At 37.6% G+C, this 26,821-nt stretch overlaps 1 protein-coding gene across 7 annotated transcripts in view; it reads left to right on the forward strand.

Moving 5' to 3' along the window:
• Nucleotides 1-26,821, forward strand: part of PTGER3 (prostaglandin E receptor 3) — a 114,335-nt gene that overhangs the window by 23,257 nt on the left and 64,257 nt on the right. For 3 of the 7 annotated variants that reach the window (XM_044944854.1, XM_006049419.3, XM_006049415.3), the window contains exon 2: nucleotides 13,136-13,315. The exons of 1 other annotated variant lie outside the window; for it this stretch is intronic. In XM_044944854.1, coding sequence (XP_044800789.1) covers nucleotides 13,136-13,315 — 180 coding nt within the window. Of the gene's footprint in view, nucleotides 1-13,135; nucleotides 13,316-16,865; nucleotides 17,264-18,592; nucleotides 19,701-26,821 lie in introns of those variants that run through there. 3 more of the 7 variants (XM_045166127.1, XM_025288456.3, XM_006049418.3) reach the window with 3 other exon arrangements.

The raw sequence follows: 26,821 nt of genomic DNA on the forward strand, positions 1-26,821 counted from the left end.
TCCTTTTTGGACCTTTATAGTGTGAACATTCCTCTGTCCATGGAATTCTCCAGGCAAGAATACTGGGGTGAGTTGCCATTCCCTTCTCCAGGGGATTTTCCCAACCCAGGGATAGAACCCAGATCTCCTGTACTGCAGGCAGATTTTTTACCATCTGAGCCACCAGAGAAGTCCAGTGTGAACATTCAGATGCTTGAGTTATCCCATAGATCTCTTTAATTATTCTCATTTTAAAAATTCTTTTTTATGTTCAGCTTGAGTGATTTCCACTTCTCTGCCTTCCAGTCCACTGATCTGTTCCTCTGTATCATCTAATCTGCTACTGATGCCTTCTAGTGTATTTTTTTTTAATTTCAGTTATTATATTCTTCAGCTCTGTTTGATTTTTCTCTGTATTTTCTAACTCTTTGTTAAAACTCTCACTGTGTTTATCCATTCTTCTCCTGAGTTTTGTTGAACATCTTTATGATCATTACCTCAAACTCTTTATTGGGTAGCTTGCTTATCTTTACTTCATTATTTTGTTTATTTTCCCGAGGTTTTGTCTTATTCCTTTACTCGAAATATATTCCCCCATCTCCTCATTTGGACAATTCTCTGTGTTTGCTTGTGAGTATTGAGCAGGTCAGTTACATTTCCTGATCTTGGAGAAGTGGCCTTATGTAGGAGACGTCTTATAGCATCCAGCAGCACACACCCCTCTGCTCACCAGAGCCATATGCTCTAGGGGCACCCTCTCTGTGGGCTCTGTAGGCTCTTCTGTTGTAGGGTTCACTGCCATGGGTGCACTGGTAAGCAGAGCTGGCTCTGACCCAGGTGGCTACTAGTCTGCTGGTGGCAGGACCAGGTCCTGGGGCAGCTGGCTGCAGGGGTCTGAGGTTTGTGGGGAGGGGGTCAGTCAGGGCTAGTGCCAACCCACTGGTGGGGGCAGGTAAGCCCCTGGATTCTAAAATGGCACTTTCAATACCTGTTTCCTTGAGGTAGAATGAGCTCCTCAGAATGACTGTCACCAGAATCTGTCTCCCCAAAAGGTGTCCCAGTTGACTATTCCCTTCTCCAGGAAGCTCTCCAAGATCAGCAAGTGGGCCTGACCCAGGGTTCTTTCAAATTCCTGCCTCTGAGCTGGGTCTTGGGGAGTATGAGATTTTGCTTGCAGTCTTTAAGAGTAGAGTCTCTGTTTTCTATGGCCCCATAGTTCTCCCATATGCAAGTCCTGCTGGCCTTCAAAGCCAAACATCGGGATGCTCATCTTCCCATTGCAGGACTGCTGGGCTGAAGAGCCCTTTGTGGAGCTTGGACCCCTGAATTCTTGGGGAGAACATCTGCCATTGTCATCCTTCTGTTTATGGATCACCTACTTAGGGGTATGGGTTTTGACTATCCTGCATCTCCATCCCTCCAACTCATCTTGTTGTGGTTCCTTCTTTATATCTTCAGTTGTGAAAAATCTTTTCTGCTAGTCTTCAGGTAGTTCTCATAGACAGTGTCTCTGCAAAAGCTGTAATTTTGGTGTGCCTGTTGGAGGATTTAAGCTCAGAATCTTTCTACTCCACCATCTTGGTCACACCTCTGTTTTATTATGAATATTTGCTTCTCCTGTTGATTTTATAGCCCAGATTTCTAGCCTTTTCCGGGTTACTGCTGTAACTATGAATATTCTACTTAAAATCATGAATGATAAGATGTTCTTGTGAAGTGAAAGTTGCTCAGTTGTGTCCAACTCTTTGTGACCCCATGGACTACGTAGTCCATGGAATTCTCTAGGCCAGAATACTGGAGTGGGTAGCCTTTCCATTCTCCGGGGGATCTTCCCAACCCAGGGGTCAAACCTAGGCCTCCCTCATTGCAGGCAGAGTCTTTACCAGTTGAACCACAAGGAAAGATGTGCTTAAAGTCTATTAATAGCTAAATTGAAGCTGTCATCTTGGTTAATCATAATAACAGAAAGAAAAAAAGACCAGAGTCTTGAATAAAGAATAAATATTAGTAAATTTGTGCCTTAGGTGAAAACTCTAGAATCTCTTACCCATGGATGGGTAGGATGAACTCTACTATTATTATTTATTCATTTGCTAATTCAAAACTATTTATAAATCAACAGTGTAATATATTCTGGTCTAGGCTTGTCCTGAGATGTACCTAAAAATATAGGAATGAGTCCTACTCTTGTAACAATTTTCATCTACTAGGAGAGGCTGACAGTTAAGAAATAATATAAAATATGCAGGAGAGATAAAGGTAGTCAAGAATTTGGGGAGTCCATATTATGAATTATCTACCAGGCTTTTCAACAGTATGTGAACCGTGAACTTCCAGATGTTCAAGCCAGATTTAGAAAAGGCAGAGGAACTAGAGATCAAATTGCCAACATCTATTGGATCATCAAAAAAGCAAGAGAATTCCAGGAAAAAATCTACTTCTGCTTTATTGGCTACGCCAAAGCCTTTGACTATGTGGATCACAACAAACTGTGGAAAATTCTTCAAGAGATGGGAATACCAGACCACCTGACCATGCAGGTCAAGAAGCAATAGTTAGAACTGGACATGGAACAGACTTGTTCCAAATAGGGAAAGGAGTATGTCAAGGCTGTATATTGTCACTGTACTTATTTAACTTATATGTAGAGTACATCATGCAAAATGCTGGGCTGGATGAAGCACAAGCTGGAATCAAGATTGCTGGGAGAAATATCACTAACCTCAGATATGCAGATGACACCACCCTTATGGCAAAAAGCAAAGAAGAACTAAAGAGCCTTTTGATGAGAGTGAAAGAGGAGAGTGAAAAAGCTGGCTTAAAACTCAACATTCAGAAAACCAAGATCATGGCATCTGGTCCCATCATTTCATGGCAAATAGATCGGGAAATAATAGAAACAGTAAGAGACTTTATTTTTGGGGGGTATAAAATCACTGCAGATGGTGACTGCAGCCATGAAATTAAAAGATGCTGATTCATTTGAAAAGACCCTGATGCTGGGAAAGATTGAAGGCAGGAGGAAAAGGGGACAACAGAGGATGAGATGGTTGGATGGCATCACCAACTCAAAGGACATGAGTTTGAGTAAGCCCAAGAGTTAGTGATGGACAGAGAAGCCTGGCGTGTTGCAGCCCATGGGGTTGCAAAGAGTCAGACACAACTGAATGACTGAATTAAACTGACCAGGCTTTTGGCGGAAGAAATAGCAGATAAACTGACGTTTCAAATATACACAAAAAATAAGTTGAAATTAGTTAAGAGAGGGGAGTAGGAGTTATAAGACCCAGGATCTACAGTTATAAAAGTTTAGAAGAAAGAAAACTGGCACTTTTGAAGAACTCAAAGAAGTTCAAAGTAATTGAAATATAGATGTGGGAGTAAAAATGGTGAGCATTTAGTCTACAGGGTCCGTGATGATGAGCCTTCAATGTCTACCTTAAAAGGTTTAGACTTTATACTCAGGGCAATGAAAAGCCATTGAAAAGCTTTTTAAGGTAGAGTAACAGTCAAATTTTTATTTCAGGAGCAACCTTGTAAACAGCACAAAGGGGCCCAGAATGGAGTCTAACAAATCATATAATAGACAACTGTAGTAGGTTAGACAGAGATGATGGTTGTCCGACTTTAGGGTCAATGGGAATGAAAATGAAATAAGTGATAGATTAAAAAATATTAGGAACTTATTGGACAATTTGTGATTGAATGTGAATAATATCACTAATGAGATGGAACGGGAGAGAAACAGCTAGAGATGAGAAACAGAGAGAGAGCAGTAAATCAAGATGAACAAAGAATAATTCTTAAGTTTCTGTCTTAGGGAACTGGGTTTACTGAGATAGGGAAGATTGGTGGAGAAGCAGCTTTGAAGAAGATAATGATTTCAGTTTGAACTTGCTGAATTTAACATAAGACATGTAGGCAGAATTGTGCTTTAGGCACCTAAATCAATCAATCTGGAGATTAGAGAAGAGGTACAGCCTATAGTTCATAGATGGGTTTTGAAGTCTTTGAGGTAGAAAAGTTTTCCCAATGAGTTTGTACATAGAGGCTCCTTCCCATATATATGAGATAGAACTAAAAAAAATGCTAACATTTTCAGGATAAATAGAGAAATAGGGGCCATAAAGGAGACTGCAAATGAGCACTCAGAGAGATAAAATTAGGAGGAAAATCAGAACAAATGGCAGCTGGAATGTTTGAAAAATAGAAGCCTGAATGTTAGGCAACCTGAATTTTAGAGAAGAATGTTTCAAGAAAGGCTGTTGAGTGTCCAGGGCATTTCAAAACCTTGCTGGCTGGCTTGGAAACAGCCTTTCCTGAGGATTTATGGGCACTGAGGTCACATTATAGCAGGTTTAGGAATAAACTTGAAGATAAACAGGATAGACAACTTTTTGGAGAATTCAGCTGTAATTTCTGGAACAGTATTTGTAAAGAGATGAGAATTCCACAGAAGGTAAAATGATAATAGGGAAAAGCCAAAAGTTAAATATAAAAGAGGAAGGAGGTAACTGAGAAAATAAGACCTCTGACATTCATGAAGCATAGGATCCAAGGCACAAATAGAGGGTTAGTCTTAGCTAGGAGATAGAGACTTTTCTGTTTGAGCAAGAGGAAAGGAGGAATGGATAGCTGCTGATGCTGATCTTGGTCCTAAGAAGGTGAAAGGCACCTAAAGAGCTTATTTTTTCTGTGATGTGAATTAGGATAGAAGATGTGTAAAATAGAAGATGTGTAGAAAAGTGAGAGACAGAGAGAGGGAGAAAGAGAAAGAGAGAGAGAAATGAGTTAACTAGGGAATGAGATAAGGAGATTGGGGACCAAAAATTCAAAAAGAGAGCCCAATGTGCCCGTACTTACCCAGTGCCCATCCCAAGTACATGATTGTCTATTTGAATCCCTCTGTGAGGTAATGTTGTCTCACAGCATAGGTCTTAAAAAAGAGTGACATTTTGACATGAAACAAAGGAAGAAGTTGTCAGGTTAGAATCTCAGTCATTAGCTTGTGTTGTATACTTAACTATGCACAGGAAGGGACTCTTGTATGCCATGGCTGTACTATCCATGAGTCACAGAGGCCAGCAATGTACAGCCAGACATCATATTCTCTTTAATAACCAAAATACATTTGTCTATTAAATGTCTTGACCCATCATAGAGTCTCAGACTGTACCTATTAGTTGTTAAATTATTCTCACATCAACTACCTAAGAATTCAAGCTAAAATGACCACATGATGGTTCTAGGTTCTAAAGTTTTGCCAGTAAATTATATAATAGGCCATTGTTTATACCTAAGCTTTCAACTTTTTGAATATGAATGCTTATTTTCTTTTTTTTTTTTTTAATTTATTTATTTTTTTTTTTTAATTTTATTTTATTTTTAAACTTTACATAACTGTATTAGATTTGCCAAGCATCAAAATGAATCCACCACAGTTCTAAGTATGAAAATAATACATATGTTGTGGAGAATCTGGAAAACAGAGAAAAATATAAAGAAGAAAATAGAAATGACCCTAATTTCCTACTCCAAGTTAACTATTTCTAATATTTTTCTATATATACACACAGAGTAGTTTTATCCTTTTGGATTATGTTATGTAATAAACATTTGTTTCACTTTTAAATCTTGAACATTTCTTTGTATTATTAATTATTCTTCAAAAACATGATTTTAAATGTTAGCATTGAGATGCTCACTGATATATATTATGCACACTGATAGATGTTCCATAATTTGAACAATATCTTTTTATTGGTCACTTGTTTTTAATTTTCTGTTATATTTATACTGAGGAAAATATCCCTGCCCACAAAACCTAGCCCACACCTCTGATTCCTTCCTTAACCACTTAGCTGCTCTTGTCACTAATACTGTGGTTTTCTGAGTGTAAGACAGTATTAAGATAGAGTATTTGGGGTTTAAAGGAAACTATACTTTGGCACAAAAAAAAAACCTGTCTTAACTCTAAATATTTTTAGATTAATGTTCCTTACACTTTGACAAAGACATATTGTCTAGACTTTCTCTTGACACCTGGGATACAAAAGTTTGAAATACAATAAAGTACCTCTTCTGACATGTATTACAAAGCTAATCCATCATCTATAATCCAAGGAATGAATATTTTTATAGAGCAGATTTTTGCCTTCCTCTTTTTAGTCAGAGTTTGTATTCTTGTTACTGACATTTTTGGACTATTCTTTTTTTTTTTTTTCCTCTGTTTAATTTTATTTTATTTAACTTTACAATATTGTATTGGTTTTGCCATATATCAAAGTGAATCTGCCCCAGGTATACATGTGTTCCCCATCCTGAGCCCTCCTCCCTCCTCCCTCCCCATACCATCCCTCTGGGTCGTCCCAGTGCACCAGCCCCAAGCATCCAATATCGTGCATCAAACCTGGACTAGTGACTCCTTTCATATATCTTTTGGACTCTGTGGGAGAGGAAGAGGGTGGGATGATTTGGGAGAATGGCATTGAAATATGTATAATATCATATATGGACTATTCTAATAGAAAGATAAAAATTTATCTAGACATAACATATGTACCCAGTTATACTGAGCCACACCGATTTTACAATTCATACTAGCTGAGAGGAGAGAGTAATTCCTCGGTACCAAATAATGTGGTGGCAGACTTCAAGCTTCTTTATAATTTTGAGGTCCCTCCTGTGTATTGATTGAATAATAATTATGCATTTTCAAATATTTTTAAGGTGCAAATTTGGAAGTTTTGGGGTTTTTTTTTGAAATGGCTCTATTAGGTAGAATTTTAAGGAAAGCAAACCTATAGATCATGCATTCATTTCCTTGCACTTTTCCCCATAAGCACTCCTGTTCTTTCTCTGAACATCAAAGCATTCTGTTCTGGAAGCCTATGCAATAGTACAATAGCCTAGGGCTGGGGAGAGGTATGCTGTGTAGATTGAAAGTATCAATTATCCTTATCTCATTTTAATTTTCACAACTGCACTACTAGGTGAGAAGATGCTCAGTAAGCATGGATGAATAATGTTTTAGAGAAGAGGATAAATCAAGATCCAAAGTTAGGTAACTGGACCCCAAACTAGAAACAGAATTGAGTCAGATTCATGGCAGGTCTTTATCTCTGATCTGTGTGTTTGCCTAAGTCTGCAACTTCTGTAATATCTCCCCTTAGAGCTTCATGAATCTTGTCCCTTGTCTTCTTATACTGTCTACTTTCTAACTTTGTATTTTTCTTCTCACCTCCATTTCCCAAAAATCACATATGAAGTTTTTCTACAGAAAAGTTTTGTCTTTTGTTCTATACCTTTTACCTTTTGGTTTCTTTTTCTTTTTTTTTTTTTTTCCTCCAAATTAAACCCTTATTCATTTTCCAGCTTTGCCCCAGAATTCATCAGAAAAAATTTAGCCATAGAAGAGTATATGAGAGACCATCCAGTCCAGCCCCAGGGTTTAATATTAAATTTAATAAAGCACAGAGAGTAAGTGACTTGCCTAAAGTCATAAATGCTGGCAGAGCCAGGGTAAGATTTGCTTTTTTTGATTCTTGGCCCATTGTTGTTTTGAAACATTTAATAAAACTGCATAATAGTGAAGATGAAATAATGCCATTCTAGTAACTTTTCTTAATGTGTGTGAACTGTTTATTTCCAGTTTTCAGATTAGATAAGGCTTCTGAAACAGAGTCTAGAATGCTTAGATGATTTGGCAACCTGAGAACAGAGTTGTAATCAGACCAGAAAGACTACAGTTATTTCTTAAATCTACAGTGAAGCTTCCTCCCATGAAAGTCCTTCAAATTATGTAATTAAGTGGTTCAAAGGGCCCAGGCTGGTTTGAGTGTATTATAACAGCACATTTATCACACTGTACAGGGAGTTTCCAGTAAAGCAGGTTTATTCTCCTGTAGCCTGACAACAGAGAATTACAGAAAACAAAGCAGCGTAGATAAAACCGGCTGTAAGGAAAGTTCTTTTACGCACTTATGTTAGGAATAATCTGGAAATCATAAAAACCACATAATAGAGCATAAGGGAAAAATAAAAGTTTTATTCCCTCCCCACAAGTTAATTGTTCTGTATTTTCTTATTTATCATCTTCAGTAGATACATGTAGTCTGTAACCCAAGGCATTTTTGAACCAGGAAATAAAGTACTGAAGGTTTTTAAATGTGTGTTTAAAAATCCTACCAATACAATATTGTAAAATAATTAACCTCCAATTAAAATAAATAAACTTATATTTAAAAAAATCCTACTGCAGTAAAATAAAATCCAAATGCAGAATATTAAAAACGGTCTTCCAAAGGACCCTCTGGAGGTTCAGTGGTTAGGATTCTGTGCTTTCCCTGCTGGAGCTGGTTCAATCTCTGGTGGGGAGCTAAGATACTACAAGCCATGCGGCGTGATTAAAAAAACCCAAAAAACCCAAAGAACAGTTTTCCTTTTAGTGGTAGTGTTTTGTACATTTTGAAGATCATTCTTACTGGGGAAGGGACAAATATTGTTTTTTTCTCTAGGATGAAGAAGAGTAATTGCCTTTGACACTAAGCAGGGATGGAGAATTTAGGGGTTACTGATGTGGTTGTGTTCATTCTTATCATGGTATAAAAAGAACTCTCTCTTCCTGCTGATAACCAGAGGAGAGGCAAGAGGCCTGCCTGGGAGAGTCATATAAAGCCTGGGGAAGATTCAGGCAGAAAAGTAACTGCTCTCTTCAACCAGAGTTGGTCTCACAGCTCTCTTGACCGGATTGTTATATGAGGCCATTTTGAAGGTGTGATTGTGCGGTGTGTTTCTTAAAAAAATAGCTTCTGTGGTGGCCAAGCATCCTGTTTTTGGTTTGTCCCTTGCCCCTAGTAGAATGGGACTAATAGGAATCATTAATCTACCAGAAATCTACATATTGATGTCAGAGTTTTTCTCCTGAAGTCTGATAATCTAAAAAAATATTTGCAAAAATTGTAATCTCTGTTTAGCTCCCTAAATAGAAGGAAGTCTAATATGGGACACTTATAGGACACCAAGGTGTCGACAGGGCTGGATTCCCTGATGGAAGCTCTGAAGGAGTGTCGAAGACTCATTTCCTTGTTATTTTCATGGATGCTAACTTGCATTTGGGCTTCCCTGGTAGCTCAGTGGTAAAGAAGCCACCTGCCAGTGCAGGAGATGTGGATTCGATCCCTGGGTCGGGAAGATCCCATGGAGAAGGAAATAGCAACCCACTCCAGTATTCTTGCCTGGGAAATCCAATGGACAGAGGAGCCTGGAGAGCTATAGTCCATGGGGTCACAAAGAATCAGACACAACTGACTGACTAAATAACAACTTGCATTTATGTTCACAATTACACAAGAAATTAGGGGTTCTATTTTCCATCCCTGCTGCCATTTGGAAATGGTAATATCACACTCACTGCCTCTAATTCCAATTATCTTCATTCTGCACATGTCATGAATTCTGGGAAAAGCTCGAGTGTCTCTCCCCATGTGCCAGCTATTGCTTCCAGGGCTTGGTTTCATAACTTCATAATTGCTGCATTGTCAATAGGAAATTATGGGAAATTACAGTAGATCAACCAATGTTAGGCATATGAAACCTGTATTAGCCTAATGAAATAATTTTAAATTATTAGCTTCATAAAAATTAATTTTAGAATAATCAAGGAGGACTATAAAATGACTGAAATTCCATCTTAATAAGTAATTTTGTGAATTTTCCTGATTATACAAAGTGGGAGAAATTCAATATTTTATTTTGTAAAAGAAAATGAAGATGTAACTTATGTGAATTCTTAAATCATTTTAGATGAGGTTCAGAACACTTCCTGAAAAGTAGTAAATGGCCAAACATATTTAATTATTGGATCCATCTCCCTCTCACCACAGCTGGAAAGGTTCTCAGATTTTAAGGACCCATGTGGTTACATTGAACCTACCCAGATAAATTCAGGAGAATCTCCCCATCTTGAGGCCCTAAACATTAATCACATGTGGGAGGTAGTATTCAGTTCACAGGGCTATGAGCCAGCATCAGAAGATACTAATTTGATTATTCATTTTAAATAAATTTGGTTATAATAATTCATATTTATTAATGAAGAGAATAATCCATTTCCTTTAAACAAAAGACTTTCCTAAATTGTTTGAAATGTTTTTATGCACATAAAAATTTTTAAATATTGAATAATTATTTAATAGTAATAATTCCATTGCCTTCCACAGATCAAAATACATATTTTACATTTAATTGTAATAACAATATAACTTTATATACATGATACTATCTTACATTCTGTTCTTTTCACTTAATTCATATACATATATATAATTATGCAACCACCTGTATTTCATTAAGCTTTATTCCTGATACTAGATATTTATATGTTTGCAGTTTCTTACTAGATTATTCTTCATTGACCATTCACTTATTTGTCCAATTGATTTTTCCTTTTATTGAATAAATCCCTTGGGAAAAGTTTCTTTGAAAGAAATGACAGACTATATGTTTACATATTTTTCTCTTCTTTTTGTTTATAGAGCCATAATTTTGTTCAGATAGTAGGTGTAAATTGGTCAAGGACTGAAGTAAGCCACAGAGAACGGTTTTGGACCCCAGCCTTTTTGGGACCAGGGGCCAGTGTTGTGGAAGACAGTTTTTCCACAGCTGGGGGTGGGGGTAAGGGACGTGAGGTGGGGTTGGGGAAATGAAATGGTGCAGATGATAATGCGAGTGTGGGGAACTGTGAGTGTGGGGAGCCCAGGGGAGCGGCTGGTGAAGCTTGGCTTCCTTGCCCACCGCCTACCTCCTGCTGTGCAGTCTGGTTCCTAAAAGGCCACAGACTGGTGCCCGTCCATGGTCTGGGGGTTGAAAAGTGAAAGTTAGTCACACAGTCATGTCCAACTCTTTGTGATCTCATGGACTATAGCCTGCCAGGCTCCTCTGTCCATGGAATTCTCCAGGCAAGAGTACAGAGTGGGTTGCCAGTTAGGGACCCATATTATAAGCAAAACCTGGACATTTCCATTCCCTTTGCCAGTGATTGTTTTAAGAATTAACCTGTGACTCAACTCTGTCCCTGGTAGGACTTCCCTGGTAGCTCAGATGATAAAGAATCTCCCTGCAATGCAGGAGACCTGGGTTCAATCCCTGGGTCGGGAAGATCCCCTGGAGAAGGGAATGGTTACCTACGCCAGTATTCTTGCCTGGAGAATTCCACAGAGGAGCCTGGCGGGCTACAGTCTTTGGGATCGCCAAGAGTCGGACACGACTGAGCGACTACCACGCACACAACTCTGTCCAGTAAGACCAAGTTGACATTTGTATAGCTGTTGAGGATTTGATCAGAGCTGGGATTTAGGGTGCCGAATTTGTGTCATGCTGACATCTGTATCGGGGTGTCTGTTATTACTATAAATCAGATGAGAGGAAGTGCTAAACTGAGACTGGAAAAAGAGCAAACTGCATTGCAGAGGATGAGGTAAAAGAAGGTTTCACAGGTGACCCTGATGTGTTGAGTCAGGGTGACTGTAAGAAAGTAAGTGCTGTTGCTGTGGATAGTAGGTTTGTGGGTGTTTAGGATGCTCAGGGATGTTTCGAACCCTTCAGTTTTGGATATACGACCTGAGGTCAGACCATCCAAATAAATGTGGGTCTTAAGCGACACTTTTGAGTTCAGTCAAAATATAATGTGAACAACAAATGCATGCCACATATATAATTTTAAATTTTCTACTAGTGTAATATTTTACAAAATGGTTTTAAAAAGTAACAAGAAACAAATGATGCTAAGTTTAATAATGTATTTTAACACACTATATAAAAATATTATCATTTCATTATATAATCATTACATATCCCAACGTCCCAATTTTCTTCAGTCACATTTGAAGTGCTTAATAGCTGTGCATGTCTAGAAAGACCAATTTAGGAGCTGGTAATAAAGTCAGCACCTTTCTTTGCTTGCAAGTGTGAACCTGTTTTGGGGTTGTTCCTGCTTTTTTATTGCTGTTATGAACAATGCTGTAATGAACAGTCATACACACAACCTCAGGTGCAGGAATTCAAGGCAGTGCATTCTTGGGAGTGGGACTTCTGCAAGGTAACAGGTGAGACAGTTTGATTGTCTTCTGAGGTGGCTGCTCCAGCTCAGAGTCCTGGTAGTACTGTGTGCAGGAGTCTATATTGCTCCCCATCCTCGCTAACATTTGGAAAAGTCATGCTTCATTTTTCTCAAACTAGTGAATATAAAATGGTTTCTTTGTCATAACATTCATTTCTCTGATGGACTAATGAGCTTGAATATCTTTTCTGATGTGTATGAATCTTCACTTTTTTCTCTCCTGTGGAAATCACAAATATTTATTCATTCAAATATAAATATATTATGTATATTATAGATGCCATATATTAATATATTCATATATGTGTCATATCTTCATTCACAGATGTTTATTGAACACAACCTGCTAATTATTAGTCTAGGTACTGGGAATGAACTAGTGGGGAAAAAGGTATTGGCCCAGATCCTACCTTCATGGAATTTACATTCTGGTGTATGTGCAGTGACTGGGTAGAGACCCAGAAGGGTAAAATGCTATCTGTAATATGTTAGTGAACCTGGGTTTAAGTCTGACTCAGCTATTTTATGTCATTAAAGCTTGGTTTCTGCAATTATAAAAATGAGATGGCAGTAGTATTTATCTTCTATTATTTATTAAAAGCATATGAAGAACTTGACACAGTATCAGGCAAATTGTAAGGATTCAGAAAATGCTACTGGCCATAATGATAATACTAATAATATGTAACTGCTATTTTCCCCTTTCTTGCATCTATCTTTTCTTAAGTAGTCTTTTTTTTTTTAGTTACAACTGCCAAAGTTTAAGATTACATATGTTTTGCCTGACAAGGACCAAGAGCCAGAGAATATGTATTTTAAAAAAATCAGCCTCATGTTGAATAGGCAAAAATGTGGGAAAATCCAGAGGAATATCTTATATAATTCAGGGCTGTGTTCTGTGAGTATAAATGTTGCTTGAATTAATCATTTTAATCCAACAACCAACTTATTGTAAACTAACCATGTGCAAAGAACCATGTGGGGAGATGCATATGACTTTATTAATCTTTGGAATAATAATATGTCCCTTTTTCTTAGATAATGATGTTGAAAATGATCTTCAATCACACGTCAGTTGAGCACTGCAAGACATACACAGAAAATCAGGATGAGTGCAACTTCTTCTTAATAGCTGTTCGCCTGGCTTCACTGAACCAGATCTTGGATCCCTGGGTTTATCTGCTGCTAAGAAAGATCCTTCTTCAAAAGTTTTGCCAGGTAGCAAATGCTGTCTCCAGCTACTTTAATGATGGACCTAAAGTGCCGACTATCTCACTATCCAATGAAATAACACAGACAGGAGCATGAAAGAGAACACTTAACCAACTTGCATGTTCACAGCTTTTGGCAAAAAATAGCCCTAAATCTTACTGTGAATTTAGGCATCTCTGGCATGCCGCTATTTATGCATTGAAGTAGAATTTTTGATATAAGGCCTAAATGATCTCAGAAGCATAAATATTAATAATCCCCTATGTGCCAAAAGTATTGAAACACAAACAAAGGAAAATAGATTAATAACAGTCTAGTGTTTTGGGGTCTGTCCCATATGTAGCTGAATGTGTGATTATTTGTTAGGTGAAAGCACTTCTTTTGTTTTTATAAATGATCTTGGTCTGTGGTGAGAGCCGTGTAGGGATAGTCAATATTCTAATACACTGAGTACATGGGGAATTCAACACACAGATATTTGAAGACAAGGCAACAGTTTGTTTTTGCTCAAAGGCCTTGGTCTTCTGCTTTCTCTTTTACTCTCTTTCTCTCTGTGTCACTTTTATTCCCCTTAAATTTTTTTAAAATGTTGATTTAGGATGAAAAAATACATAACATATTCACAGTATTCATTGATACTGATGTTACTTAAATGTCATTCAATATGCAAATTAGCTGCTAACCTTACAGAGTCTGTTTTGGTTGGGTTGGTAATTAGGTTTATTCATTATCTGAATGAGTCAGTTAATTCCATTTATTTCAAACATGACAATTTGTGAACATCCAAATTGTTCAATGTTCTTCCTTTAGATTACAGTTTTAATTCCTACAAGCCTGGAGAAGATTCATGAAACTGTACTTGGGAGTCAGTGAAGTGATTTTTTTTCAAAATTCTATTTAAGGATTGATTTGAGCCCTAAATATAGGTACTTTGGCTAATTATTTTCCCTGATTTTTCCATCCAAAGTATTCTCTTCAGTCTTTTGTGTATTTAAATACTAACTCCTATTCTAAGACCAGTAAATATTTTAAAGCTTCCATAAAGACTTTCCATAGTTTAGCCTATTTATAGGGTAAGGAAATTATAATATTGATACCTCACAGCACTTTCTCTGCCCTCTCTTCAAAGTTTCTATCTAAATATTTATTATTAAAATGTATCTCTTATTATGTGCATAAACCTTGACAGCTAAGCTTGATATCTTTTTGGCACAAGTAGGTCACTACATTAAATTTTGAGAATTACACTTAAAAAAATAAAAACAACTCCCCAACAAACACAACAATCTTTCAAATCAGACCTACATAAAATGTTCTTTGTATTCTTTAGAGCATTTGTTTTGCAAACTTACTGTTTCTCATTCAGAGTTTAACTTGCTTTTTCCTTTATTGTTTTCCCAGTTTTAAGAAACTTGAAATTTATTTATACTCCTTTATAGTAACTACCTTTTTGTGTGTGTATTCAGTAGGCATCCAGGGAAGAATTAATTTTAAGAGGTGCAAAATATCTATTAGATTAATATGGTTACTAGGCTAAGTCAATTAGGAGGAATCAATTTAAATGCTCATGTCAAATTGAGTGAGAAGGCAAAATCTGCTGAGAATGCTTATGTAACTCATGGTGGTTTCCACTAGTCTAGGTTTTGGGGAAAAAATGATGACAAATAACCTATACTAAAAGGACATTTAAAAATTTCTCTATACCATAGAATTGAATAATTCCACAAGTCACCTCATGGAGGATGAGACAAAACTATATACTTAAAAAAAAAAAAAAAGTGTACTTAAATGACCTTATAATTAAGAGGCTTTAGGTCCTAGGTTTAGACACATATACAGCATAGATTCGAGTAGTGTGAGCTTGAATGGGTTATTTCTTCCAGCACCTTCCACTTGGGATATAGAAAGTATTCAGTGACTATTTGTTCAGTGAATGGATGAATAATTATCTGCCAAAACCAAGTGCACATCAGTGGGGTCCCACTATATGGTTGAAGTGCTTCGTGACTTTACAGACCATTGAGCTGATAAAGTGAATGAACTCTGCTTGTTTAATTACAGAAATACAAATTTATCTTCAAATGTTCAGCATTATATTGCTTCATAACAAAGTACATCATTTGTATTAATAATTTGAGAAACTACTACTCCCAAGTGATAATTGAGATGACAGTCAAAGAAATATCACTTTTCATCCAACCACAGAAATTCATAAAGACAAAACAACCTAAAACTCATGCTTAACTATGGAATAGTTTCCTGCCCAAGGATATGTGGTAGCTGTGATTGATGGCAGTTTTTGAACAAGCTTGAAAAGGAAGTGGAAAGAAAGAATTACATGAACAGCATATGACGTGTTAGTACATGAAAAACCTGGTAAGAAATGTTAGTCCTAAATGATATTGGCCTTTGGATGATAGTTGAGGTTAGATTTCAGGCTGTTCAGAAGCCCTAAATGTGGTAAGGAAGAAAACATCTAAAGTCACTGCAGAAGAGTATATCGGTTTCCAAGTTTAAGTTCCTTAGTCTTTAAGTTCACTCGAGTATACTTAGTTTTGAGCAGGAAAAAAATGCATGCATAAATTATGACAATCCCCAAACTTCTCAATGCTGGTTTAAAAAAACGGAGGCCTAGGAAACCAAATAAAAAGATGTGAATGCAGTGTAAAATTAGATGTAATATCGACTATTGTAGATTTTACAAAGCTATTCTGATTTTCCATACAGTGAATTTATTCAGCTATGTTGTATCATAGAAGAGAATGATGATATGTCAATCAATAAGAACAGTTTACTTTTCAAATGAAATAAGTATGGTAGATATCTTTAAAATATTTTAAATTGAAGAAATTAAATGTGTTATCCCAGGATTTAGCAAATCTGCCTGAGCTATATACCAAGTCATTTTAAGTAAACATAAGCATTTAATCATGCCAGATTCAAATGATTGACAATTTAAAGCCACACATATATACTGAACACTTATTTATTATATAAAAGACCTCTTGACCATGTTATGGAATAAAATTTTAGAAGCTTATGTAAAAGTCAACTGTAAAAGACCCTGAGAACACACTGGCATTGAGTAATAGACAAACTAAAAACTCTGACCAAACAGTATATTAATAAGGTGGACAATCTGTGGCAGTATTCTTAGATTTTCAAGAATTAGGCCTTTTTTTTTAATACTTTGTATGTTTTTGTTGGTTTTGACCCCAGATTAGTGATCTGTTTTCAGTCTTCCCCATGTCGATAATCATAGCCGTTTTGTATTGGGATTAAGTCAGCTAAGAAAACAGAAAAATCATATTCTTTGAAATGTTAAACACATATATTGCCCATTTATTTTCATATTTTATTCCCAAAGCTTCTTTTGAAATATGCAGGTTACTAGAAAGTGAGTGCGGAGAAGGCAATGGCACCCCACTCCAGTACTCTTGCCTGGAAAATCCCACGGATGGAGGAGCCTGGTAGGCTGCAGTCTATGGGGTCGCTAAGAGTCAGACACAACTAAGCGACTTCACTTTCACTTTTCACTTTCATGCATTGGAGAAAGAAATGGCAACCCACTCCAGTGTTCTTGCCTGGAGAATCCCAGGGACAGGCGAGCCTGGTGAGCTGACGTCTATGGGGTCGCACAGAGTCGGACACGACTGAAGCGACTTAGCAGCAGCAGCAGCAGCAGAAAGTGAGTGACACAGAGAGACTGTAGAGTATTTATTACTGCAAACATATTAAAAGTTTATTGTGGAATAACTGAAGTTTCCATGATTTACCTCTGTAAAAAGTTTAGGTCATCAAGCATGCCATATCTTCACAGCTGCTTGTTTATTTCTGTCTTTGTGATTGTGTATGTCTCAAATCTACTAAAGCTGAGGTCTAAATAAGTGAACAGAATTGTTCAATGAATGAGATTATATCATTTTTTAAATAAAGAGTATTTAATACTGTGGATATATTGATAGAACTGTTTTCTGAGTTGCAATACAATGTTAATAAGAGGTGACATACATCTATGATGTTTCATAATGGAGGTTATGATATAATCTATTTACAAAATTTGAAAATCAAACTAAAACTCACATGCACATTTGTTAAGAATGTGCTGTCAGTTCAAAACTCTAAGACAACTAACAGGTTGTGATTACATATGAATCATGAAACAGAGAATTATAGCAAATTTAAAAATTTGAACTTCATTATACTGGTATCATGTATATGGATACAAATTTACATGTGAAAGTTCATTACCCCTGGATTACTCTCACCCAAAAGGTTTCAATTTTATAATGATTCGTGTTGTAGCCATTAAGTAAAATCTTTCACATGCCTTCCCTGAATGCCTTTTTTGGACTGAGTCCACCTTGAATAAAACTAAAGAAAGTAAAAAGAGCAGTACAGGGTGACTTTGTTCTCACAGTGACAAATGGAAAACTGAAACTATGCACATCTATGAAAGACGTCAGCACTTCTAGAAGTAAGGTGTTTTTTTTTCCCCAAAGGAGGTCAACAATTAGTTTTTAAATCAAATGGAATTATATCTTCAAAACATGCTGCTCTACATTTTCTTTCTCACTCTTCCCTACTCTCTACTCTTTTAAATAATGAAAGAGCACAGAATTTTAATTTTATGGAGTCTCTATTTTATAAATCTTAAGTGAGGATTCTACCTAAAGGCTTGCCATTTGTACAAGTTGGGTTGTAAACCATTACATTATGATACCACAAGCCTACTACATTTTGATTCTATAGAAATGCAGTTCAATCAGGTATATACCATATTTGCTCATATATGGATTACACATTTTTTATTGAGAATGAAAATTATTCTATTTTCAGAAATTTTACATCAATTTGTTTTAAATCATAAACAACTCATATCTACTGAAATGTTAATTTCTTCATAAGAAAGAAGACTGTTTCCCTGGCTCCCTTGCCTCCAGCCTGTTTATCCATTTTCTCATGGAGAGAAAGTAACAGAAATATTTACTATTGGTGAAGCTGGGATTGTTTTTAAGAGAGAGAATGGTTTCACATTTCTAATGTACTAATGTACTAATCTATGAAACAGATCTGAGTCTGTTTTTTAATATCTGCTTTAATGAAATAATTTTATTATGGGAGTAAAGATAAGAAGGAAAGAGATTAACATCAGGTATAATTAGGTTTTCAGGCTTATCAAGCATTTTAGAGATGATAGCACTTCTAAAATTTTTTGATCAGCTCTTAAATTCCTTTGTCAGTTGCTTTACTTTTTTTTTTTCTTCTTTTTTTTTTTTTTTTGGCCTCACCCCGCAGCATGTGGGATCCTAGTTCCCCGACCAGGGATCGAACCCGGGTCCCCTGCATTGGAAGCACGGAGTCTTAACTACTGGACCACCAGGGAAGTCCCTGTCAGTTGCTTTAGAATTAGAATAGTTTGGCTTTTTAATTAAAGTGAATCAGATATCTAGCCAAAAGCTTGCTAATCACCAGACTTTAATATGAAAATAGTTTCTTTCTATGGTTTTCAATTTCTGTAGAAACCAAAGCTGTAATGTTTAGCAGGAGAAAATGCATATGACTTACTGATGGACTTCAACGTTCTTTCACCTTTTGAAAGGACACTTCTATGGAATAGACATGAAGGGTGGGACAGAGAACAAAGACAAAGAAATGAAGGAAAACCTATATATTTCCAACTTGTCAAGATTCTTCATCCTTTTAGGTCATTTCACAGAAGCAAGGAGAGGAAGGGGCCACATTTATCTTCATACACTTGAGCATCAGTAGGACAAAGCGAGGAGTGGCCAGTGTTCTTTTCTGTAAAAGCAAATGTTTAATTCACTCAAGTCATCACTGACTGCCAAACTCTTTTTCTTCCCAAGCCTTGTATATATAGATAGAATATCTTACTTTCTCCATCTTCTTTAACAAAACAGTTTTTTACAGATAGCATAAAGTTGAACATTTCTGTAAGCAAGCAAATTAAAAATAGGCAATGATTATCTTAATCTGTTTACAACAAATGAATATATTATTTTCAATATGTATCTAAGTGAGAATTGAAATCATTGACACTGTAATAAATTATGTAAAGCTCAGTATAGAAATTGTATGTTCCTCCACCTTTCCTACTCAGCATTCCATTCCAGTGGGTTAAATGGGAAGGTATACTTTTGTTATCTTTATGTAAAATTTTTCTAGGAGTTATGTTAAGTATATCTAAACATATCTTCCACTATGTTTGAAAGGATAGTCTTCAATATTGTGGAGACAAAGAATAAAAGACTGAAAAGTACATCAGAATTTTGATGGCATTCAAGTCATAGCTAGTCTGTGTATTTAACAAATAAATGTATGTTATTTATGTTGTGTTTGTCAATGGAAAATAAAGTTGAATGTTCTGAAATGGCCCTGTCTTTCTTTCCTGATGCCAACTCATGTCAGGAATGTTTTACTGATAATTGCACTAAGTATTTTGCTGAAATCCTATTAGATTTGCTTTATCAAAATAATAGCACAATATAATGCAATCAGTTCAGTTCAGTTCAGTCACTCAGTTGTATCCAACTCTTTGAAATCCCAGGACTGTAGCACATCAGGCTTCCCTGTCCATCACTAACTCCTGGAGTTTACTCAAAGTCATGTCCATTGAGTCCGTGATGCCATCCAACCCTCTCATCCTCTGTTGTCCTCTACTCTTCCTGCCTTCAATCTTTCCCAGCATCAGGGTCTTTTCAAATGAGTAAATTCTTCACATCAGGTGGCCAAAGGATTGGAGTTTCAACTTCAACATCAGTCCTTCCAGTGAGTATTCAGGACTGATCTCCTTTAGGACGGACTGGTTGGATCTCTTTGCAGTCCAAGGGACTCTCAAGAGTCTTCTCCAACACCACAGTTTGAAAGCATCATTTCTTTGGCACTCGGCTTTCTTAGAGTCTAACTCTCACATCCATACATGACTGCTGGAAAAACCATAGGTTTGACTAGATGGACCTTTGTCAGCAAAGTAATGTCTCTGCTTTTTATGTGCTATCTAGGTTGGTCATAGCTTTTCTTCCAAGGAGCAAGCATCTTTTAATTTCATGGCTTCAGTCATCATCTGCAGTGATTTTGGAGTCCAAGAAAAGAAAGTCTGTCACTGTTTCCATTGTTTCCGCATCTATTTGCCATGAAGAGATGGGACCGGATGCCATGATCATAGTTTTCTGAATGTTGAGTTTTTAAGCCAGATTTTTCACTCTCCTCTTTCACTTTCATCAAGAGGTTCTTTAGTTCTTCTTCACTTTCTGCCATAAGGGTGGTGTCATCTGCATATCTGAGGTTATTGATATTTCTCCTGGCATTCTTGATTCCCGCTTGTGCTTCATCCAGCCTGGCATTTCAAATGATGCACTCTGCATAGAAGTTAAATAAGCAGGGTGACAATATACAGTCTTGACATACTCCTTTTCCTATTTGGAACCAGTCTGTTTTTCCATGTCTGGTTCTAACTATTGCTTCTTGACCTGGATACAGATTTCTCAGGAGGCAGGTCAGGTGGTCTGGTATTCCCATCTCTTGAAGAATTTTCCACAGTTTGTTGTGATCCACACAGTCAAAGGCTCTGGAGTAGCCAATAAAGTAGAAGTAGATGTTTTTCTGGAAGTCTCTTGCTTTTCCTATGACCCAACAGTTGTTGGCAATTTGATCTCTGGTTCCTCTGCCTTTTCTGAATCCAGCTTGAACATATGGAAGTTCTCGGTTCACATACTATCGAAGACTTGCCTGGAGAATTTGGAGCAATACTTTACTAGCATGTGAGATGAATGCAATTGTGCAGTAGTTTGAACATTCTTTGGCATTGCCTTTCTTTGGGATTGGAATGAAAACTGACCTTTTCCAGTCCTGTGGTCAGCTTTCCAAATTTGTTGACATATTGAGTGCAACACTTTCACAGCATCATCTTTTAGGATTTGAAAGAGCTCAACTGGAATTCCATCACCTCTAATAGGTTTGTTTGTAGTGATGCTTCCTAAGGCCAACTTGACTCAAAATTCAGGATGTGTGGCTCTTAGATGAGTAATCACATCATTGCAGTTATCTGGGTCATGAAGATCTTTTTTGTATAGTTCTGTGTATTCTTGCCACCTCTTCTTAATATCTTCTGTTTCTTTTAGCTCCATACTGTTTCTGTCCTTTATTGTGCCCACCTTTGCATCAAATGTTCCCTTGGTATCTCTAATTTGTTGCCTATTCATGTTGTAATCCAATTTTTTTGCTTTTAGTACAAAAGCACATTTATAAATTATCCTAAATTTAATTCTCCCACTGTGGATTTGCATATAATCTATAGGCAGCCAACAAAAGAACTGTCCTTGTTCGTAGTCAGCTCCTTTAGTAGATTTGTACATGGGTTTTGGTGTAAGCTGACTACTAGTTGAGTTGAGTGTTGAACTACCTCACTACCCTGTTCATGTGTTCATTAAGTTCACTCTACTTTTTCCTTCTTTGGTGAAGGAAGAAGTTCTGTAGAACACAGGCTGCAAAGCCAGGCTTATTAAAAGTAACATGTCAACCTTGCTCTCTTTCCTCTAAGAAAAGGCATTTAGGGAGAGCTCTGACGTAACCCCCCAACTAGATCTTATGATCTCTACAGTCTTTGTCTTGTGGCATTTCAGGTAAACATCATGATGGCTATCTTCTGGTAGGCCAAGAATTTCCACTAAAATGCTGATGATCCTACGTGCCAGGAATAAGACGTTGCTCAGTTTCATGTCCTTGGAGAACAGGCAGTCAGACATCCTTAGATATTTGGCTGCACTGGGTCTATAGTTGCAACATGCAAAATCTTTAGCTGTGGCCTGTAAGCTCTTAGTTGTGGATGTGGGATCTAGTTTCCCAACCAGGGATTGAACCCAGGGTCCATGCACTGGGACTGGAGAGTCTTAGTCACTGGATCACGAGGGCAGTTCCCTAAAACAGTCTTGAGTAAACCTATTTTGAAGGTAGGTACTCAGAATCCAAGCCAGTCCTCCAGCCTTGTTCTTTTCTTTCACATATATTTGCTGTGTACCTAGTGTGCTAAGCATTCTAGTAAGTGCAAAGACACAAGGATTTTAAAATAAACAAACATTGCTTTCAGTGAATTTATACTCTAGTAGGGGAACGGGAAGTAATTTGAACAGAGCTGCTATTGGGGTAAGCCTCTAAGTACTATGTGGGGAAGGTGATGATGAAGTAGGAAATAGTTTCGTGTAGGAGGTGACATTTAATTTGCATTTGGTTCCTGTGTAGCTCAGTCGGTAAAGCATCTGCCTGCAATGCAAGAGACTGGGTTCAATTCTTGGGGTCAGGAAGTTCCCTTGGAGAAGGAAATGGCAACCCACTCCAGTATTTTTGCCTGGAGAATCCCATGGACAGAGGAGCCTGGCATGCTACAGTTCAAGGGGTCACAAGAGTCAGACACGACTTAGTGCTATGTTTGTTTGTTTGTTTGTTTGTTTTGGAGAAAGGTGTTGGTGTTAACCAGGAAGGCGGAGGCACATTTTATTTTATTTTATTTTTAAACTTCACATTTTAGAATATTTTTTCATTCCACTCTGCCCAAAGCAGTACAGTTTGCAAGGCACTCAAACTGATTAAATTCTAGTGGCCCACTAAAAAATGTGGTTCTGAATAGTGCATGCCTCTGTAATCTTGCAGAGTAGGGAAGAGGTCTTAAGACAGGATTTCTGAATCTTGGAACTATTGGCCCACTGGGGCAGAGAATTCTTTGTTGGGGGTACAGTATCCTGTACATTGTAAGCTGTTTAGCAGCTACTTATTGGATGCCAGTAATATTGCCCTAGTTGTGGCAATCAAAAATGTCCCCAGATATGGCCAAATGCACCATAGAGGACGTATTGGCTCATAGTTGAGAGTCTCTGCCTTAGGGCAAGGGCCATGGTCACCAAGAGGAGGCTATGTGTGTGAGGGTTTGCAGGACAAAGTCATCTGTGGGATCTTGGTCCAGACAGGCACCATTCTGGCTTTTCCCAAGGAAGCAAGCACTAGAATGTCAGTTTGTGTCTGAATGCACAAAAATGTGGTGCTACCAGTACAACAATGCCTGGATCACCATGGGCCCTGATCCACTTCCGTAATCACATAAACCTATTCACAAAGGAAGAGGTACAATTTCTTAGAAAGTATCATTTTTCCATTGATGCTCCAATACTTATTTTGTTCTTGATAAGAGGGCCTAGGGTAATATGTCTATCAAAGTGATATCTAAAGACAGTCCATTTCTCCCAGGACCTTAAAAAATATGTTAAGATTCCTCTTAATTCAGTTTACATTTCTAGGTAAGGTACCTTAGCAAGAGAGACTAATTTACCAAATTTTGTCTTTAATGGAATTTCTTCATGTCTGGTCTATCTTACAGAGTTGTAAGAACTTTATTTAATCTGAGATATAATTTTTTATTAAAGAGCAATCAAATTTGGGGCAAATGTCTCCTTATCAGCCTATGCCTTTCTGAGTTTGTGCCAGTCTGCAATATTTCAGGCATGAAGCTATTACCATACATTTTGCTGACAGAGTTCAAGTCCTGTGCTCTATATCTTAAATTTAAGCTCTCAGTTCAGTTCAGTTGCTCAGTCATGTGTGACTCTTTGTAACCCCATGAACCACAGCACACCAGGCCTCCCTGTGCCTCATCAATTCCCAGAGTTCACCCAAACTCATGTCCATTGAGTCAGTGATGCCATCCAACCCTCTCATCCTCTGTCGTCCCCTTCTCCTCCTGCCCTCAATCCCTCCCAGCATCAGGGCCTTTTCCAATGAGTCAGCTCTTCGCATCAGGTGGCCAAAGTATTGGAGTTTCAGCTTCAACATCACTCCTTCCAATGAACACCCAGGACTGATCTCCTTTAAGATGGACTGGTTGGATCTCCTTGCAGTCCAAGGGACTCTCAAGAATCTTTTCCAACACCACAGTTCAAAAGGATCAATTCTTTGGTGTTCAGCTTTCTTTATAGTCCAACTCTCACATCCATACATGACTACTGGAAAAACCATAGCCTTGACTAGGCATACCTTTGTTGACAAAGTAATGTCTTTGCTTTTTAATATGCTGTCTAGGTTGGCCATAACTTTACTTCCAAGGAGTGTCTTTTAATTTCATGGCTGTAGTCACCATCTGCAGTGATCGTGAAGCCCCCCAGAATAAAATCAGCCACTGTTCCCCCATCTATTTGGCATGATGTGATGGGACCAGATGCCATGATCTTAGTTTTCTGAACGTTGAGCTTTAAGCAAACTTTTTCACTCTCCACTTTCACTTTCATCAAGAGGCTCTTCAGTTCTTCACTTTCTGCCATAAGGGTGGTATCATCTGCATATCTGAGGTTATTGATATTTGTCCCAGCAATCTTGATTCCAGCTTGTGTTTCTTTCAGCCCAGCATTTCTCATGATGTACTCTGCATATAAGTTAAATAAGCAGGGTGACAATATACAGCCTTGACGTACTCCTTTTCCTATTTGGAACCAGTCTGTTGTTCCATGTCCAGTTCTAACTGTTGCTTCCTGACCTGCATACAAATTTCTCAGGAGGCAGGTGAGGTGGTCTGGTATTCCCATGTCTTTCAGAATTTTCCACAGTTTATTGTGATCCACACAGTCAAAGGCTTCGCCATAGTCAATAAAGCAGAAATAGATGTTTTTCTGGAACTCTCTTGCTTTTTCCATGATCCATTGAATGTTGGCAATTTCATCTCTGGTTCCTCTGTCTTTTCTAAAACCAGCTTGAACATCTGGAAGTTCACAGTTCACGTATTGCTGAAGCCTGGCTTGAGAATTTGAGCATTACTTTACTAGTGTGTGAGATGAATTCTATTGTGTGGTAGTTTGAGCATTCTTTGGCATTGCCTTTCTTTGGGATTGGAATGAAAACTGTCCTTTTCCAGTCCTGTGGCCACTGCTGAGTTTTCCAAATTTGTTGACATATTGAGTGCAGCACTTTCACAGCATCATCTTTTAGGATTTGAAATAGCTCAACTGGAATTCCATCACCTCCACTAGCTTTATTCATAGTGATGCTTCCTAAGGCCCACTTGACGTCAAATTCCAGGATGTCTGGCTCTAGGTGAGTGATCACACCATCATGGTTATCTGAGTCATGAAGATCTTTTTTGTACAGTTCTTCTGTGTATTCTTGCCACCTCTTCTTAATATCTTCTGCTTCTGTTAAGTCCATACCATTTCTGCGTTTATTGAGCCTATCTTTGCCTGAAATGTTCCCTTGGTAGCTCTAAGTTTCTTGAAGCGATCACTAGTCTTCCCATTCTATTGTTTTCCTCTATTTCTTTACATTGTTCTCTGAGGAAAGCTTTCTTATCTCTCCTTGCTATTCTTTGGAACTCTGCATTCAGATGCTTATATCTTTTCTTGTCTCCTTTACTTTTCAGTTGTCTTCTTTTCACAGCTATTTGTAAGGCCTCTTCAGACGGCCATCTTGCCTTTTTGCATTTCTTTTTCTTGGGGATGGTCTTGATCCCTGTGTCCTGTACAATGTCACTAACCTTGTCCATAGTTCATCAGGCACTCTATCAGATCTAGTCCCTTAAATCTATTTCTCAATTCCACTGTATGATCATAAGGGATTTGATTTGGGTCATTCCTGGATGGCCTAGTGGTTTTCCCCAGTTTCTTCAATTTAAGTCTGAATTTAGCAATAAGCAGTTCATGATCTGAGGCACAGTCAGCTCCTGGTCTTGTTTTTGCTGACTGTATAGAACTTCTCCATCATTGGCTGCAAAGAATATAATCAGTCTGATTTCGTTATCGGCCATCTGGTGATGTCCCTGTGTAGAGTCTTCTCTTGTGTTGTTGGAAGAGGGTGTTTGCCATGACCAGTGTGTTTTCTTGGCAAAACTTGATTAGCCTTTGCTCTGCTTCATTCTGTACTCCAGGGCCAAATTTGCCTGTTACTCCAGGTGTTTCTTGACTTCCTACTTTTGTATTCCAGTCCCCTATAATGAAGAGGACATCATTTTTGGGTATTAGTTTTAAAAGGTCTTGTAGGTCTTCATAGAACCGTTCAACTTCAGCTTCTTCAGTGTTACTGGTTGGGGCATAGACTTGGATTACCATGATATTGAATGGTTTGCCTTGGAAACGAAAGAGATCCTTCTGTCGTTTTTGAGATTGCATCCAAATACTGCTTTTTGGACTCTTTTGTTGACTATGATGGTCATTCCATTTCTTCTAAGGGATTCCTGCCCACAGTAGTAGATATCATGGTCATCTGAGTTAAATTCACCCATAGGTTGCATGAAATAAAAAGTTGAAAAACTTAAACCCTAACTCTGGTCAAAATTAAAATTAACATGAAGGTACTCATTAATCTACTGTAAATTTCTGAGGTAAATTAAGAAAGGACTATGGATAATCAGTGCTTATGCCCAAGATTCTTACGCAATCTTTTTAAAAGAAGGCTTTGAATATTACATATCAGGTTGTTGGAATTCGATTTTGAAAAGAGCATTGGAAGAAAATAATTCTGAAA

Source organism: Bubalus bubalis, chromosome 6 (genome assembly GCF_019923935.1).
Source record: "Bubalus bubalis isolate 160015118507 breed Murrah chromosome 6, NDDB_SH_1, whole genome shotgun sequence".
Classification (NCBI taxonomy): domain Eukaryota; kingdom Metazoa; phylum Chordata; class Mammalia; order Artiodactyla; family Bovidae; genus Bubalus; species Bubalus bubalis.